Source organism: Mycetomoellerius zeteki, unplaced genomic scaffold (genome assembly GCF_001594055.1).
Source record: "Mycetomoellerius zeteki isolate Tzet28-1 unplaced genomic scaffold, Tzet1.0 scaffold309, whole genome shotgun sequence".
Lineage (NCBI taxonomy): Eukaryota > Metazoa > Arthropoda > Insecta > Hymenoptera > Formicidae > Mycetomoellerius > Mycetomoellerius zeteki.
In genome coordinates this window covers 180,548-197,731 of record NW_017257293.1, presented here as the reverse complement: position 1 = coordinate 197,731, position 17,184 = coordinate 180,548, and the positions used below count along the sequence as shown (strand labels likewise).

Here is a 17,184-nt window from a genome sequence, read left to right as displayed (position 1 = left end):
TTAATTCATAAATATTTCGATTGATTAATCGAACAAATCATATATAATTTGGCTTATATCACTCAGAAAATGTTTCCATTTAAATTTTTTTCAAATTTATATGAGATTCACCTCGATAATATCAGTGCATACACTCTAAAAAATATAGGTGCGGATTTGACACTACGTTAAATCATTTAAACCATGGTGTTAAATCCACATCATATTGGTGTTTATATCAACACTAACACGGTGAGAATTATTATAAATGCCATATGGTGTTAAATCCACACCTACATTTTTAGAACGAATGCGTTATTGTTATTATCCATTTTAAATGTTTGCGTGAGCCTCTTCATATAATGTGCCAATGAAGCCCGATTAGTACATCATTTATATGGTGAGTACGGAATTTCGTCGTAGGCATATTCTTGATTATTTCCTCGAAGGATTTATCTTCGATAAATCGACAGATGATTGTCATTTGTATTCTCTTTGACGAAACTCGTCCTCAGCAAGGAATCTTATTTCACATCATTGGATTGAGGTGAACGGATAGGAACGGAGATTTTAGAAAGACTCTCTTGGTCACACTTCGACCTTTCGATATTTCCTAATAAGCGGCTGCTTGATGGTGTATCAACGGATTGAAATGATGACCAAGATGATGCGGCGGCGGCCCAGGTAGGGGCCCTGGTTGAGGCCCAACTGTCGGTGGCTGACAAACGTACCACTCCGCCACCTCCGTCGCTCCGCGGATCGACGGATCGTGGGTTCGATTCGTAGGAAGATTGGTTGTTCTTGTTGGGACAACCGGAGGTGGTTGGGGCGATTCCGTGTTACCAGTCACCGACAGGCTACCCCCGCTGCTGCTGCTCTCTTCTCCCTCGCTCTCGTATCCTCCTCCTACTTTACCCTCCGGTAATGACATTCCATGTACCTGAAAAGAGAATGTCGAAAAGGATATCGCATTAGACAACGACTGTAATGATGAATTTTGTCATTGCCATAGTAAAAAAGATGTTTATATATTTTTAGTATTATATGATTTATTATAGATTTGTATGAAATTGTTGGATTTATACACACTGAAAAAAGAGTGATAATAATTACCAAATGTTAAGTGAAATAATTCCATTAATATACTAAAAATAATTTTACTTTTCTAAATATTTAGTAAGTGTTGCCAGATAATAATATAACCAACTATTTAATAATACTTACTAAATATTTAGAAGAATAAAATTATTTTTGATTATATTACATTATCAAACATTTGATTAAAATTATTTCATTCAACATTTGATATCTATTACGAAACTCTTTTTTTTTCGGTGTTTATCTGAATTCAGATGAATCGATAGGCATTGTGAATAATAACTTATATACAAAAACTTTCGATTTTAAGTGCTACTGAAGGATCGTTAAAATTTACTTATTATCATTTTCTCAGAAGGTTTTGTGTGTTTCGTATAATATACAGAACATATTTTTGATTTATACGTTTTGGAGATTTGTAACATTGGAGAATTCGAAGTCGATCGTTAGGATCGAGACGGAGATCACAAGGATCAGTGGAGATAGTAGCACAAGAAGAGTCCAGAACGAAAGCAACGGGGATCAAAGATCCGTTTCCATCTCTCTGGTCCTTCTTTCATAATTCAGTGAGCAAATCTCTATGACTGCCTTCCGCGAATCACGTCTGCGAAAACCGTAGAGTAGCAAAAGCATTCCCGGTGAAGCTGACCTATCACGCGTGTATCTCGGAAGTTGGATTTTGCACGATTTTCTACCTCTCTCTTTCTGCTTTTTCGTGCTGAGTGCTGAGATAATTTCTTATTAAGATTCCGCGATCGTTCGTGCGAAAAAAATCACTGTCTTAGGAACGGCACACAGTTTTATTTTATTATTTATGCAGTCACATCCGAACAAATATACATACGAAACAGAAATCTAAGTTTTGATATATAATGTGATTGAAATTGATCGCGATTGAAACAACGCATATTTTCGATGTTGTCTTTTTATTGTTTAATTTAGCATTAATCTATTTTAGCAATTTTTGGATATAAAAGATGTTCCGTATTAATTTATCTACCTTATTGTAATATTAATTGTAATATTAATTTATCTACCTATCAAGGTTCGAAGGATCAACGATGTGTATCGGAAATATAATATATATATACATATATATATATAAAATATACGTGTATATATCATTTGTGTATATCACGATATTTGTGTATTGATATACATGCAGTTACGATTATTTTCATAAAATTAACGATTTAAACTGAATAATTAGAATAGTACTCCGTATTATTGATTTCACGGTTTTTCCAACTGAGTTTAGAAGATTCTCGTTTCATATATTATTATTTATAGATCTTTGTAATATTTTATCGGATTTACACTATCGTTTATAAGGGAACACTTGTGATTTTTTCGCATCTCACAAAAATTTAACAAAAAGTTTTTTCTTTCTTTTTTTCTTTAAAGTTTTTAATTTTGAAATTTAAAAATATTTTGTAAAAATGTGTGTGTGTGTGTGTGTGTTAAGTTTTAACATAATAAATTCGATAGTATTATACGAAATATCATCACACCAATTTAATAAAATCATTTGAAAGTTTAAAAAGATTTTAACACGTTAAACGCCACGCTGGTCCTAAAAACTTTTTAAAATATTTGATAGATTTGTTTTAGAGAACAAAATTGTATTGTGTCTTTTGTGTGACTGACGTTCGTTAGTCGTCCCGACCACTTTGCTTCTCATTCTTTTGTTTACTTTAGTTCGCGCGGCATGGCGTTTAATGTATTAAAGTACTTCTCCGGTAATTTTTCCCTGATAATGTTTCATCAAGCCATAATATGGCAAGCCACAATTTAAACAAAAATATTTAAAAAATACCAATTTTCAATTTTAAATGTTATTTTAAATATAATTTAGGAACAAAATATTGTGTAGAAATAAAGCTAAAAAAAATTTACAATTTCATTTTTGCTCTTTAAAATGCATTTTTGAAAACTTTTCTATGATTTGTTTTCATTGAGATATTTAACTTTTCGTGAGATTTTTTTCTCAAGCGTTTTCGAATTTATGAACAATAGTGTTGTATATTGCATAATGAGATTATATTTTTTTCAAACTAAAATAATTGCTAGAGAAAGAATTTCAGAAGATATCTTCTTATCCACGTTAATAATTGGATAATTATTTAATTTTTTAAATCTTTTTTTAGCATGTATTATCCTATCGCGATTTGTTCTTTATTCTTTACTTATTTTCCTATAATACGTTATTTATAAAAAAATTTAATGGTTTTTCAAAAAACTTCGACATATGATATCAAGTTTATTTTGTAAAATAGAAAAATGTTATAAATATTCACATGTGGATATATATCGAATATTTTGATATTTATACAAATATCATGATATTTTCGAATCTTGCTATCTATCAAAATAAATGAATATAGTTGTAAACTTTCATTAGCAACGTAAATTTTTATTATACATATTTTTGTGCTAACGTTTTCATTTTTCGTTTCAACGTTATTTCGTAATATGTGTCCACAAAGTCGAAATATTGAATGTGCGACTTACGAAACGCAAGCAATGTGTAAACGATAGGATTGAATTCCTAGTAGTGCATTCTCATCTGTTTGCCAAGCTAGTTTCATTAGCTCGACCAGAAGACGTACCTTCATGTGTTTGCGTAGCGAACTAGGATGGGTGTAGGACTTGTCACATCCCGCCATTCGACAATTGTAAGGCTTGTCCGAAGTATGAACATGGCTGTGCTTCTTTCGGTCGCTACTATTCGCGAACCTCCTCTCACAGCCATTGAACTCACATCTAAAAGGTTTCTCGCCTGAAAAAAGAAATTGTCAAACAACATAGAGTCAATAATATTCCAATTAAACGTATAATACTTCGGATTAATAAAAAGGATTATTGCGTAACATAAAACACAGAAAATGGAAGAACGAAATAATTGGCTTAAAAATTTCCAAGATTTCTCGCAAATGGCACAGAAATAATATCAAGAATAATTGAAGTTAATCACGAATAATCAGACGCTCATCGTGTTACGAACGCATTAGGAAGACGGAATTCACAGTTACGTAGGTGTTAGTAATTAAAGAGCGATTACGCAAACGCATTACAGAGAGTCTCATCTTGATCCCTGTATATCTTGATGAGTGGCGGCGGAACTCCTCTCGATGGCTTCTCTTAGCTTAGGGTGTGAGAGGGGAAGAGAGAGATATCGAAAGATAAGGTCCCCTGCACACGAATGGCCGCCGTTGTCGGGGCGCAGTGAGATCGCGTGGCGTGACTCTTATTTATTTCCAACGGAAGTTGACTGGAATATATTTTACCGTGTCGGTCCACACCCCCGTATTCTACTCCCTTTTCCGGAGCTTCCTCCTGGCGCTGCGCTCTCGAGAAGAGAGCGGAGACGCGCGAACAGGAAGCGCGAACTTGGCGGATTTTTTATGGGAAAAATGGCGGCTCTCACCCGCGTTCTCACCCTTGGACGAGTTGTGGGGACGAATCGCGACTAGAATTGGGAATATGTGTTACCGAAACGCATAAAAAACCGAAATGAATGCTGAAGGGAACGGTTTCGTGAACGGGATCGAGAGAGTTCGCGTATTTCTTTCTTCCTCTTCTTTAGAAAATTTTAATGTAAAAAATCAAATAAAATATGCTCAAAATATTTGAGAAATGTTAAAATAATAATATAAAATAATATTAAAATATTTTGTTACTTTTATTTCATTTCATCCAATGACGAATTCAGCAAAATGAATAGGACAGACGATTACTATTATAAATGAATAGACTCTCCTTTTCAAAGCAACGGCACAAATCTCGCTTACTTTGCTTTAAAGACGATTTGTTTACGAAGCGTGAAGCTGCAGCTGATCGTTGAGTAAGCGGCCTTGTGTTTCTATAGAAGCTCATTAAATTTTCGGAAGACATCGTTATTCATCTTACGTGTGAATCATATGATAAGACGTATTATCGTTGAAGGGACACATCACGATACTACAGATTATATTTAACTTGTCCAGGCATCTGTGGCATCATACGCAAGCAGGCGTCTTAAATATTTATGAAGTTGTGGAGATAACGGTCTCACGTACCAGCGTCACCTCTTATCTCGCGACGCTGCAACTTTGTTTCTTTATTCGCCACCGGAAAGATTTCAATTGTCGGATTTTACGATATTTTCGTTATCTCGATCGCAAAGGCGTATTCACCATTTAGATATTACATTTTACGGTATACAAGATATTTCGTTTTTTTTTTCGCAACAATGTAAATATTTATGAATCGACTTATTCAGGAAGATAGGTTCACACCAGCTAAGGTGTGTTTGCAATATTTTGTCAAACAATTTGAACTTCGTTCGACTCCTTTATGATTTGCGCAAACGACACTATGCGTGCAGACGTATTCACGTCTCAATCTGTCTCCCTCCGTTCTGCGAATGAGTTGACTTGATTTCAACTTTTTGTGGCTTGTCTCCACCTATCGATTCACACCTTCTCGTGGCACCCTCTCGAGCCGATCGAAAGGGGCACGTTCGCTCGCACGGCCACTATGCGCCATCGTCGTCTGGTTAGCAGCTCGCATAAAAGGAGCTCGTTTGGCGACGGGGAGGGGGCCAGAGTGTCGTGGCACTCCTATCCAAAACAGAACGATTAATAACTTTTCAAATCTGTCCCCGGCAGGGTCGTGAGTCGGGGAACCGCGCTTCGGTAGCGCGCGCGTTGGCAAATAAATAGCAGATAAATAAAAGCGCGCGTCTCTCCTACGTCGTGCATTCTGTCGTGCGCGCAGGGTTGCGTGTGCAGATGGCAACAATATGCCGTGAAATATTGCCAGTGGTCGATGTGTGCCACCGCCGCGATACGTACACAGTCGTGCGTATTCATACGTGTATGGCGTGCGCCGGTGTCAGCGCGAACCACGATCGCTAGTGGTTGAATATAGGGTGTCTCAAAAGTGCAATCTTTAACTGCAATAATAGATCCTTGCAATATCTTAGCGTTGCCACTTTAAACTTTTTTTTTACCAAAATACTAAAAAATTGATATAATTTCCGTATTATAATTAAGATTGAAGAGCTTTTCGTAAAATACATATTCTTTTCAATGTGCGATTAGATGGATGAAAATGACGATGAATATCTTATTGAAATTTAATAAGTTTTGCTCATTATTTTAATTGGATATTTAAATAATTTTTATCAAAGTGGTTCAAATCAATTTCTTGAAACTCTACATAGAAACTAGCAACAGATTTATAAAGAATCTATCATTATAAGATTACAGAACGGTTTGACTAAAGTACTTAAAAATTTAACTAGATATAGATCTATATCTATAGATATATCTATAGATGAAAATCTTGTTGAATAATTTCAAGACAGCCTGTATGTATACGATAATGCAAGTTTCCGTGCACACATTTCGTTTACTGTACTTATGTACGTACATTTAGAAGATAATCGTCTGCGTGTGCGTGTCATGTGTCGTCACGCACACGCATGTAGTACTCGCATCCGCATATACAATCACAATACATTCGCGTATTTGAGATATGCATACATATGCACGACACGTGTTGTTACAGAAGGGTCTGACTGTGTCGGTCGTCGTGTTCGCATCCTTGGGCATACATACCTCTCTATGTATGTATGTGTATGTATGTGTGTTTGAAATTCATGGTGCACCAGGTTACACCGTGGTATAGCACAGCCAAAAGGGGAACACAGTCGAGGCAGTTCCTGAAGGGCAGTACAGGCATCGTGTTATGACTTTCAGAATGGAGAGGCACAATGGCCCAGATCCGCGCCGGATAAAATAGTTATTATAATCGTTTTGGCTATGGCTGAAATCGAAGAACGATACACGCGCGAGCTTGTACGTGTATGTGTAATACACCGGCGTCATGGAGGAATGTGCGGGTTCGATGGCTAGATTTAGATCGTGAGTCCGTACTTCATCTATTGGGGGACAGAGCATCTAAACAGAAGATGCACTTATTTCTTATTTACTGAATCATATATATAAAAATTGATTTTAATACATAAATTCTAAAAATCGAATAAATTCACATATATCATGTATAATTTTAAACGATTATGCAAAATAAATCTTATAGGGACTGCACAAATTTTGATTTTGTATAATTAAAGATACTATTACTATATTGTTTTTTAATTAAATATTCTTTTTAATAATTTTTTACCCGTCTCCTCCTTCTCTGTTTTTTATGGAAAATATTAGATAAAAAATAATAATAATGTTATTTATATTTTTATAATAGTGAAATTATTATTCTTAAAATATTGCTGGTTTCTAAATACTACTTCTAAGTTTCTAAACATCTTAAATCTCATAAAGTAAAGTTTTGTAAAGTATTCAATTGGTCGCACTTCCGCTAAGAATTAGAAGCGAGAATAAGAAATTTTCGTCTTCCATAATGGTCGAAATCGCGATCGGAAGTGTTCCATCAGTTCGAAAAGATGACTGGAATCCCACCTTTTCTTCGTTGCACCTTCGAGGAAAACTCATTGATTCCATTTTTCGGAAAAATCAGTCGAGTGATATATGGGCGTACGCCATTGTCCATGGGCCCAAACTTGCAACCTCACCATCTTCTTTCCATCTTTCTCTCGTCATCTTCCTTCTATACGTGGATCTCGCGCGGATAATGGATGATTTTTCGCGGCCATTGTATTCGTGGAGGACACCAGTCTTGGGACCACCGGACATTGTTGCGAACCTTACCGGATTGAGAAAACTACCCTCTCCACCTTTACGGCAACCTTTCCACCTCCCTCCTCTTCTACGCATTCCCGTTTCCATTTTTAGGGGCCCCTCAAGTGGATAATTTTCTTGTTATACGTTCGGCATTAGGAAATCCTGGAGGTTCTTCTGTCAAATGTATATCGATTTCAGTCATCGCGATCGACTAAGGAGATACAAAAGTCACGGTAGAATCGCTGCGACTTGATCTTACCGCGGTTTAGGGTCTCTAGATATTGGATCTACGCGTGAGCTTAAGGCACTTCATGTTACACAAATAATCTGCGATGGGTAGAATCGGCTGATTTTTTTGCGGCGCGCAATCTGCTGTTCAGTTTTCGTCGAGCAATTCGAGAAAGAGGGACTCGGAGATTGGTGATTTTTTCCACGTTAGGAAGGAATTGAAAACGAGGAAACGAATTGAAGTGCACGAGTGATTTAATGAGCGATGGATAAATGTACGGACAATACATTCGAGAGGAATTAAAATCTCGAAATGCACCATGGGAGGGTGTTTTCATCAGTGGTCTTTCGGAAATTGAAATCAGTCGTTGTGCACGTTAATCATCGTGCGACGTCCGACGCTACGTTTATTCGGATTGGAAGAGGTTCAAAAATATTGTTCCATTTGCACCTTCGAGATTGCAGAACTAAACATCGATTCAATCTCTGATCGCTTCTGTCGTTTTGTGTCACTCCGGGAAGTCTGGGAGTTCCGATGGCGGCATGTTTGCGTAGCACCTGCTATGTTTAGTATCCACAGATTTATTTGCGATACTATGATCACAACGGGACAAGAGCCCGAATCTGTATTAGCGAGGAAAAAGCGTTTCCTCTTTCCGCACGAGCGCCCGACTGCGAATGCAAGAAGGGCGAAACAGGGAGCGAAGTAGACAGACAGACGTTTGGGGTTTTCCTGCGAAAACGCAACTGGACTTTTTTGCCAAAGATGGTCGCGCGCGCGAGGAAGAGCAAAGAACGAGGGGAGGGAATCAGCCTAAGGGAGAAGAGCACAGGAAAAAAAAGAACCGCAGATCCGTGGGTAAACGTAACTACCGGTTGATGCGCCGATCATTCCGCCATGTTGGCTTTGAAAGGGAGAGCGCCATCGGCAGATGTTTCTTCGCTGAAGTAATTCGAGTGTCTGCTCGTTCCCTCTCTTCTCTATCGTATCTCTTTTTCTCTCGTTCGCGCGCTTGCTCCAATGCTATCTTTTTCATTCGTGCCCCACGAGAGCCTCCATGATACATCCACCTTCCGACGTCTATTGGAAAGCATGTTAGGCTCGCTACCTCCAGATCGCGTTAGGATAAGATAATAGTTGACCCAAATAACATTCTGACGATGCTAGGCAGGATCTCGTTCCCATCTAAGCTGCCTCGGAATTTATCACACCGTTCCACATTTGTTTACGTATCGGATTCTTGCGAGTATAATGTTAAAAATTTGCATTTTCCACTTTCTGTCCGTAATGTATTTGTATAGTTGTTAATAAAAACATTTATCTCTTAGTTAGTGGCAGGAAATATTTAGTGACTAAATATCCAACAACCAGAAGCTGTCCGGTTCCTCCAGCACGACATTTGTCGGTTCTTACTGAGAATCGCCAGTCGACCGGACACTTCTCATCCTTGATCCGGTTCCTCGTGCATCCTTGCCGTTGCTATCTTGACATTCTGTCGCGACTCCTTGAAAATTCGGTAGCCCAAGAACGTCCCCGCACGTAGGTGCAGTTTAGAGTCGTATATATCCTCGCCGGTTATCTGAGCCCGGGGATGCTACCGTCGCTGGACCCTCTCACGGACGCGCGTTGAGCCGTACGCACACGCGCAACCTCTAGAATGCGGGGGACTGGTGTCACGCCGGGGTTTACACGACGTTTATACGTGTTTATGTAAACGCCGCCAGGTCCAGCGCGCGCACACGTGTTGCTGCCGCTGCGGTTGCTGCTGTCGCTGACAACCAATCTCTCTCCCAGCTTCCCTCACCGTCTCGCTCGTCGTGCGACCTCCACGATCTGACCACTTCTCTCCTTCCCTCCTTCTTTCTGTTTTTCCGTCTCTTTCGCTCTCATCTGTTGTAATCCGGGGTAGAGAGATCAAGCGCAGAGATTTTCAGAAACTGCCGGCATAAAAGATAGGGGCGCCACGAACTCGGTATGCCCGGTTGTCCGTCTAGAATTACCAGGGTCGGTATCCGGCCGACCTATCATTTCCAAGGAAACCGGTACGAGGACAATCGGTACAGTTCTCACAGAATTCTTTGCGGTATTTTTGTGAGCTGAGCTTCGGGGCGACGTGACCGGTGGGTGATTGCCAGATTATATCGAATAATCCGATGACCGTTTCGTGCAGCTAATTATCCTGGTATTTATATCAAAAATTTCTTCCTTTTTAAATAATTTTCAAAAATTATAGTATGACTATGTGTGACACTATTCGTTAAATCGACGAATTACAATTGGTATTTTTATCGTGCATTTCATTTGAAAATGAGAGAAGGGGATATTTTTTGGACAATCCTGGATATGTGGAGAGAATTTTCGCATGCAAAGTACATCGTATTTATTCGCGGAAAGTGGCGTTTTTTAAGTTAACTTGTGTACATATATAGTTATTACAATATGGAGTATCTTTTGCACCTATCTAACTCATAATTGTATATATTTGCTGTGTAGTAACAATGTCTCTGCATTTTACGCGTATCTGAAAATCATTTGACCGCACATAAAAAAACTTTTGCTCGTTTCGGTTTAGATTGTGAAATTAAGATTGTAGTATACACATTCCTCGACGAGGCAATGGAACAGAAACTTAGTTTGTGTTGATTCAGTACAAAATATGAGATATGTTCAAAAAAAAATATGCTCTGCTTGATTTTATTAGCGAAGCGTTTAATTTTCCCGAGATATCTTTTCAAAAAGTTGATATTGAAAAAAATTAGAATTTTTACGTTTATATCTGGTACACTTTAATTATCACATAATAACTACGTCACATAATTTTCTGTGCTTTACTTTCACTTAACTGAAAGTAGCGTATCGACAAGATTCTGACTTGCGTGTTTCTCTAAACGCAAGTTACAAACGCCGTCGTTCGAGGACCCTTAAGAGGGATCAAAGATCCTCATTGAGGCGAAAAGTACACGCGCGCCCTTATCCCTTACTTCGAGGGCTACTGAAAGTCTCGTCAACTTTTGCGCAGTGGCACTCTTCGGAGAAACGTGCAAACAGACGCCGGCCCCGTGTGCTTCAACACGGTTCGAGATTTTTAAAGGAAAACCAAAATAGGCTCCGGTGGGCTTACGCATGGGACAGAACTCAGCGGTGCATTGTTATAGCTTTGTGCACCGGTGCTAAACGGCACCGCAAAAGGCAGGAAGGAAAAGGAAGGAATGTAGACATGGATGCACGTAGAAGGAAAAGGAAGGAATATACGTATGGATGCGCGACAGAGGGCTTGTTAGAGATCCATTGTCCGATCTGGGAGCTTTTCCACGTCGAATCTGTCGATGAATCCTAAAGGTGCTTTCCACGGCAGTCTCGAATCGCTGAGAGATCGTCTACGTTTGTAATATTTTCACGACAGCCGACGAAACTGGAAAGCGAGGGAGTCTCGAGGGAAAGGTAAAAGATGGAAAGAGAAAAAAGATGTTTGGTCAAAAGAAAACGTTAGGATTAGCATTTTTGGGTTTCGAGAATCGGCACGAATTGTGTTTCGAGTAGCAGTATATATACACTGCTATTTTTAGGTACTGCTCCTTCTATCTGTGCCTCTTTTTCTTGTCCAATAGTATTTCAGGCATATTCGTGCCTTTGGACCATTCTTTGCCATATCCCGTGCTCCTTTGTATCATGTATTTAATATACCGCTTTTTCCTCTTTCGGGCACACCTCGCTCCTTAAGGATCGATTTTTGCGGGCGTAAATCGATGAAGTGTTTCGGTTACATCGTTTTGTGTAACTTTCACCTATCCATTTATAGAAGGAAAAACCACGGACGAGCTTCAGTTTCATACGAGGAAAGCAGTTTTCTAGAAAAGTTTCGATTTACTCTCGTCCGCATTCTCTCTTGTCTCATTCCTTCCCCCTTTTTTTTCGTGGGTAGTCCTGCCAAGTACCCTTGCAGGCGTCGAGAAGGAAGTTCATGATTTACGTACGGACAGGATTAAGTGGGGAAACCTCGCGCGACGGATACTTGAGAGAATATAAGGACGAAGAGATAGCAGAGGAAAGGGAGAATACTGGGGAAAGAGCAAGTAAGAAGATACATTAACCTTGCTGCAACGGCAGTAATCTTGGAGGAATTTCATTAAACATCATGCAGAAAAAAAGAATTTCCTTCGATCATATGAAAAATTCTTTTTCGTTTAGAGTTTATTAAATAAATATGTACTAATAATATTGATGAGATTAAGGCCAGTATTTTTAGTCGATCATGATTTGATGAATAAGTAGAGTTTCATAAATTTCTGAAATTATTCGTTAATCTATATTTAATTTTTTCAAAGATTAGAGTCTCCTAATATTTTTTAATTCATAAAACATTGATTCAATGAATTATTTGTTATTTGGACAATCTTAGATTAATGAATGGTAGATTTTAATTATTATTTATTCAGATAAACTCTATGTTCTAGGAGCATTTTTTATGAGCATTTAATATCATGTTATCATCATTTCTTCTATCTGTAATCATATAATGGTTATAGTCCATAAAAATTATTAAATAATTATATTTTGGATAGATATTTTTTAAATAATTATTACATTTCTCTCTCTATCTCTCTCTCTCTCTCTCTCTCTCTCTCTCTCTCTCTCTCTGAGATTATGTATATATATATATATATATGAATCATAAATAATAATATATTTTTCACAAATACAGATTTGTAAAATATATAGAGATCTGTAAAATATTAATCTGAAATATGATCTATAATTATGCTCTCAAATAATTAAAGATTGGAAATTATTTACGACTATGAATTCCAGTCGAAATGAAGATTGACACACAAATATAAAAGAAAACAAAAGTTCCTATATTTTTAGAATATTATATTTCTATTAAGGTATAATGATTTTCTTTCTTTTCTGTTGTTGCGTGTAATGTCGTATATTTAGTTTCGACATGAAGCTACGTTGCAAATTGAATAAATCGTTGTATCAGTCAATGTATCAAAGATTAACGTAGCGCTAATCTTTTTATCAACACAATAAGTTTGTGTTAAAGAATACCATTATAAGGTTGCAAAATCATTGAGGAAATCACGCGTACACGATCATGATTTATCGTACGGTAACCGGGGCGGTTTAAACAATGTTACGCGAGTACGAGGAATGCCGAGTTAAACGCGCTTTAGTCACGGTTAATTTGGTTAGCCGACGTTTAGTCATTAATAGACGCTGGCGCGGGATCGATCGGTATTTATTGACGGTCGATGATTCGACGGTTTCTCGCGTCGATACACTATGTATCATCGATGGATCTTTCATCTTCAGTTCTCCTCTCGCGGGACGGAACGTCCCGAGAGAGCGAGAGAGAGAGAGAGAAAGAGATCTTGGGCACGGCAGAGCACTCTCTTCAAGACTTGCTCTCGTGTGTGGGCCAGTTTTAGGCTTATTAATGAACCGAAATATCTCTCTCTCTCTCTCTCTCTCTCTCGTTTAGCGATTAGACGTGAGGCGTGGCGGAAAGATCGCTAAATCAGATCAGGTCAAAGTGAGTCGCAGGTATATTACGCTTTGGCTATTGGACGGATACATGACGACGTAGCTCTTCTCAAAGTATAATTTTTAAGGTTGAAGTGTCATACGTGTTCGTAAAAAACATATGGTAATTGGATAAACATACGATTTGTATAAATTTCTCGAGACAATTAAGAAAAGCAGAATTAAAATTATCTTCAAATATTCCTGATGTAATCGCAGTCATTTATTATGAAACAATAAAATTTTCACAAAAATCTGAAAATCATATCTGATAATTTGCAAGTTGCTCTTTTTTATTTAAATATGTTGTTATATATTACAATATATACAAAGAACAGTTTTTATTAAAGTATCTAAAAATTTAGTTAGATATAGATCTGAAAATAATTATGCGATACTATTATAGCTAAATTTTTTAGTACTTCAGAAAAAATAGATTTTTCTGCATGTTCGATATTACAATACTGCTCAATTTGGCAATTAATCATCGCACGTCGTAATAATTTTACGTGTCGTCCATTGAGCGTTCAAAATGAAAATTCTGATTGTTCAACAAAATTATTTTTAGACCTGTATTTACCTGTATATATGTATATAGAAAGAATTCTATATACGTATATGTAACGGTTTCATCATTACACCGAGGTGACATTATGTAGCCGAGGGAAAAATGAATTTCCGGAAGCGAGCGCCGAAACCGTCTCGACGTTAATACGACTGCGGTGCGCCGCGCGAATTTATTTGCGAATCATGACGGCCGCGCGGGGGTGAGAAACGAGGACGAGAACGGGAAGAGGGAGAAGGACTCGTGGGAGGGTGGACGGTGGGGACAACCGGGTGGCTGAAGGTGGAATGGCCAGGGGGGAGCGAAGAGGACCGGGAGAGAACATAATGTTTCCCACAGCGCGCGGAGTTGTATATTTTATGATATGGCGAGCAATTTGACATCTCGCGCGAGGCATAATTCACGCCCGTGCGGCCCGTGCGTGTGTATATGTGTGAATCCTCCCTCGTCTTCCCTATGCGCTGTATCACGCATCGCAGGATCGGGACGTACGCGCGTGTGTACACCGAACACGCACGCGCGCATGAGGAATCGCTCCACACATGCGTGCGTGCACACGCACTCCGCGCGGGACAGGTACGCGTTGCGTCCGAGCGCATCGAAACCATTAGAGGTAGAGGCTCTTCGTAAATATAACGCGGACTGGCGAAACTTACCTCTCTCAGTATACGTACGGACGTATACACATGCACCAAGAGCGAGAGGAGAGAGACGCGAAAGAAATGAAAAGTAGAGAATGCAGAAAAAAAAGAGATAAGATGAAACAACGCGAGCGAGAAAGAGAGGAGAATGGGCAAAGGATGAGACGAGAGAACAACTTTTATGGCGTCCCATCTAATATACACAACACATACTTGACCCTTCCTCTTTTATTTTATATTTCGTTATTGCATTATCAACGCAAAACCAAGCTCATGGTTTTCCAGCCGCAACTTTATGCACTCGTTTTGAGCACGCAATTAGATCTTTATGCGCTCACGTTAAATACTTCGCAGCTTTAGTATCTCTTTTTGTATCTATGCTCCGAACGCTTTTTGTTTCGCGTACTTATTTCTCTGCAACGCGTCCCCCTCATGCAAAATTTCATATTTTGTACATATAATTCTTATTTATACAATCGTCCACGTGACGCTGACGCAGGCCTCCTTTTTATCGCTGATACGACGTTAGCGTGCATACACGTCGTTTCACGGTGCGATTTTATTTATTACGACTTTTCACACTTACGTCTCGCAAAGATAATTTTGCTAGATTTGCGTAAAAACTTAGGTAACACCTTTTTGTGATAGCGATGATCGATAGGTTGCGTTAAATCTTCATGCGAATACACACGGAATAATACAGAATGTTTTTCCACATGCAACGTATGCACATTCTATTGTTGACTGTTATATAAAAGTCGTAATATAATAAATTTCAAATATACAAATTCCAAATATAGTATACATTGTATATTATTGGAATTACTATTCATTCTTTTAATATTGGAATGCATAGCCCCATGATTTTTTCCTTCTTAGTAAAGACTACTATTTAAAGAAATTTTTGATCAGTTATTAAAAATTTCTTGCTATTTGGTTGCAATAATCATAACATTCTTGTATGCACATCTATTAAGTGGCAATTAAATACTCTGTAGAAAATTCAACAATTCTAGAGTGTGCGATACGTAAATTGTCATGATTTTCGAAGAAAATATTGCCTATTATTTATTATTTATTAGTCATCGAAATACTATCGTTAAAATTATTCCTACAGCAGGTTGCATATTATACTCTGTTTAATTGCTGAGCAACTTGTAGTGATAAAGCAATTGCGTGTTCAATCAAAACATGATATATAGCGATAGTATTTCTATAGATTGTGGGATGTAAATTTATATTATTACACCACGCTTAATACACTTGACGTTTATCATCGTTGCAATTTACACAGTTATTACTTGTGTAATGTTGCTACAAACTTTCGCGCAATATTAATTTGATCTTTTTTTCATCAAAAAGAGAAACTTGTATCCCCATAGACGAGAAAACTTTTGGCGAATAATTTCATTCGCGTACATTTGGTGTGAAAAGGTCTTGACTCTTAGCTCTTCTTCAAGAGGAACGTTCGATTATGACATTCTTGGACGTTCGAAACTCAATTCGTCAGAGCTTCTTATGAGAAAATTATAACGTGCCACACACGGACCCCTGATAATTTCCCTGGCCAGAGGTACACGGCGTCGGGTTACGAAATTAAATTACAATAAAGAAATGGGGCTGGTGTACCCCGACGTCAAAACGGCCTGAGACATGTATCCGTATGATTTTTGACGTGGCCCTTTAGGTCAATCCGACATGAGTCCTGTCCGTGGGACAGGAGGTTTGCCCGATCTTGCCGGTAGATTAGAAGAGAAATTCGAAGTGCTTATATACCTATCGGCCGCATAAAAAATGATTCACACCTATTTATAACAGTAAATGAAATGCTAAGTTTTATCTATTAAGACAAATTTTTACAAGTATTATCTATTGAAGCAAAATTTTTAAGCATTGTGCTGATGCTTGAATAAAATTTATATTGTATATAAATACTGTGTCATATTATGCGTCATATTATGTGTTATATAATACGTCTTTCAATATTAACTACGAAAAGTAGGTTCGGTAAAAATTTTAGAGCGAGCGACAAACGTGAAAGAGACAGGATATCCGATGATAAATCTTGCACACACGTATTGCCAGCATTAGCAGATATGTGTTGGCTGAATCTTGGCTTCCATCCATTTTTTGAAAAGAGAAAAATTACCCGAATCAAGTCCGATGTTGATTACGTATACAATCAACGTGAAATTAATATAAGCATGAATAACAATATACATAATGATGCTCTAATCTGGAAAGAATTAAATACCGTAAAAATTTCGTCTTTCTTTATATCAAGCTAGCGAGACGAAAAATCGGATGATTCTCTATTACGTGCGTGAGTTACGAGCTCGTTTATTCGCGACGGCCGTTAACGAAACGAAACGGTGACAAATTCGAGCAACAATAGGAAGTCGATCTCGCCATACGAAGTTGTGGAGTCTCACGGTCAGGAACCGGAGGCACAAGGTGGGC

At 38.1% G+C, this 17,184-nt stretch overlaps 1 protein-coding gene across 1 annotated transcript in view; it reads right to left on the bottom strand.

The window, feature by feature from the left end:
• Window positions 1-406: 406 nt before the first annotated feature.
• LOC108724552 (pair-rule protein odd-paired) overlaps window positions 407-17,184 on the bottom strand; it is a 34,586-nt gene continuing 17,808 nt past the window's right edge. Inside the window, 2 exon segments of the mRNA XM_018450989.1 lie at window positions 407-919; window positions 3,687-3,856. Coding sequence (XP_018306491.1) covers window positions 593-919; window positions 3,687-3,856 — 497 coding nt within the window. The 3' untranslated portion in view covers window positions 407-592.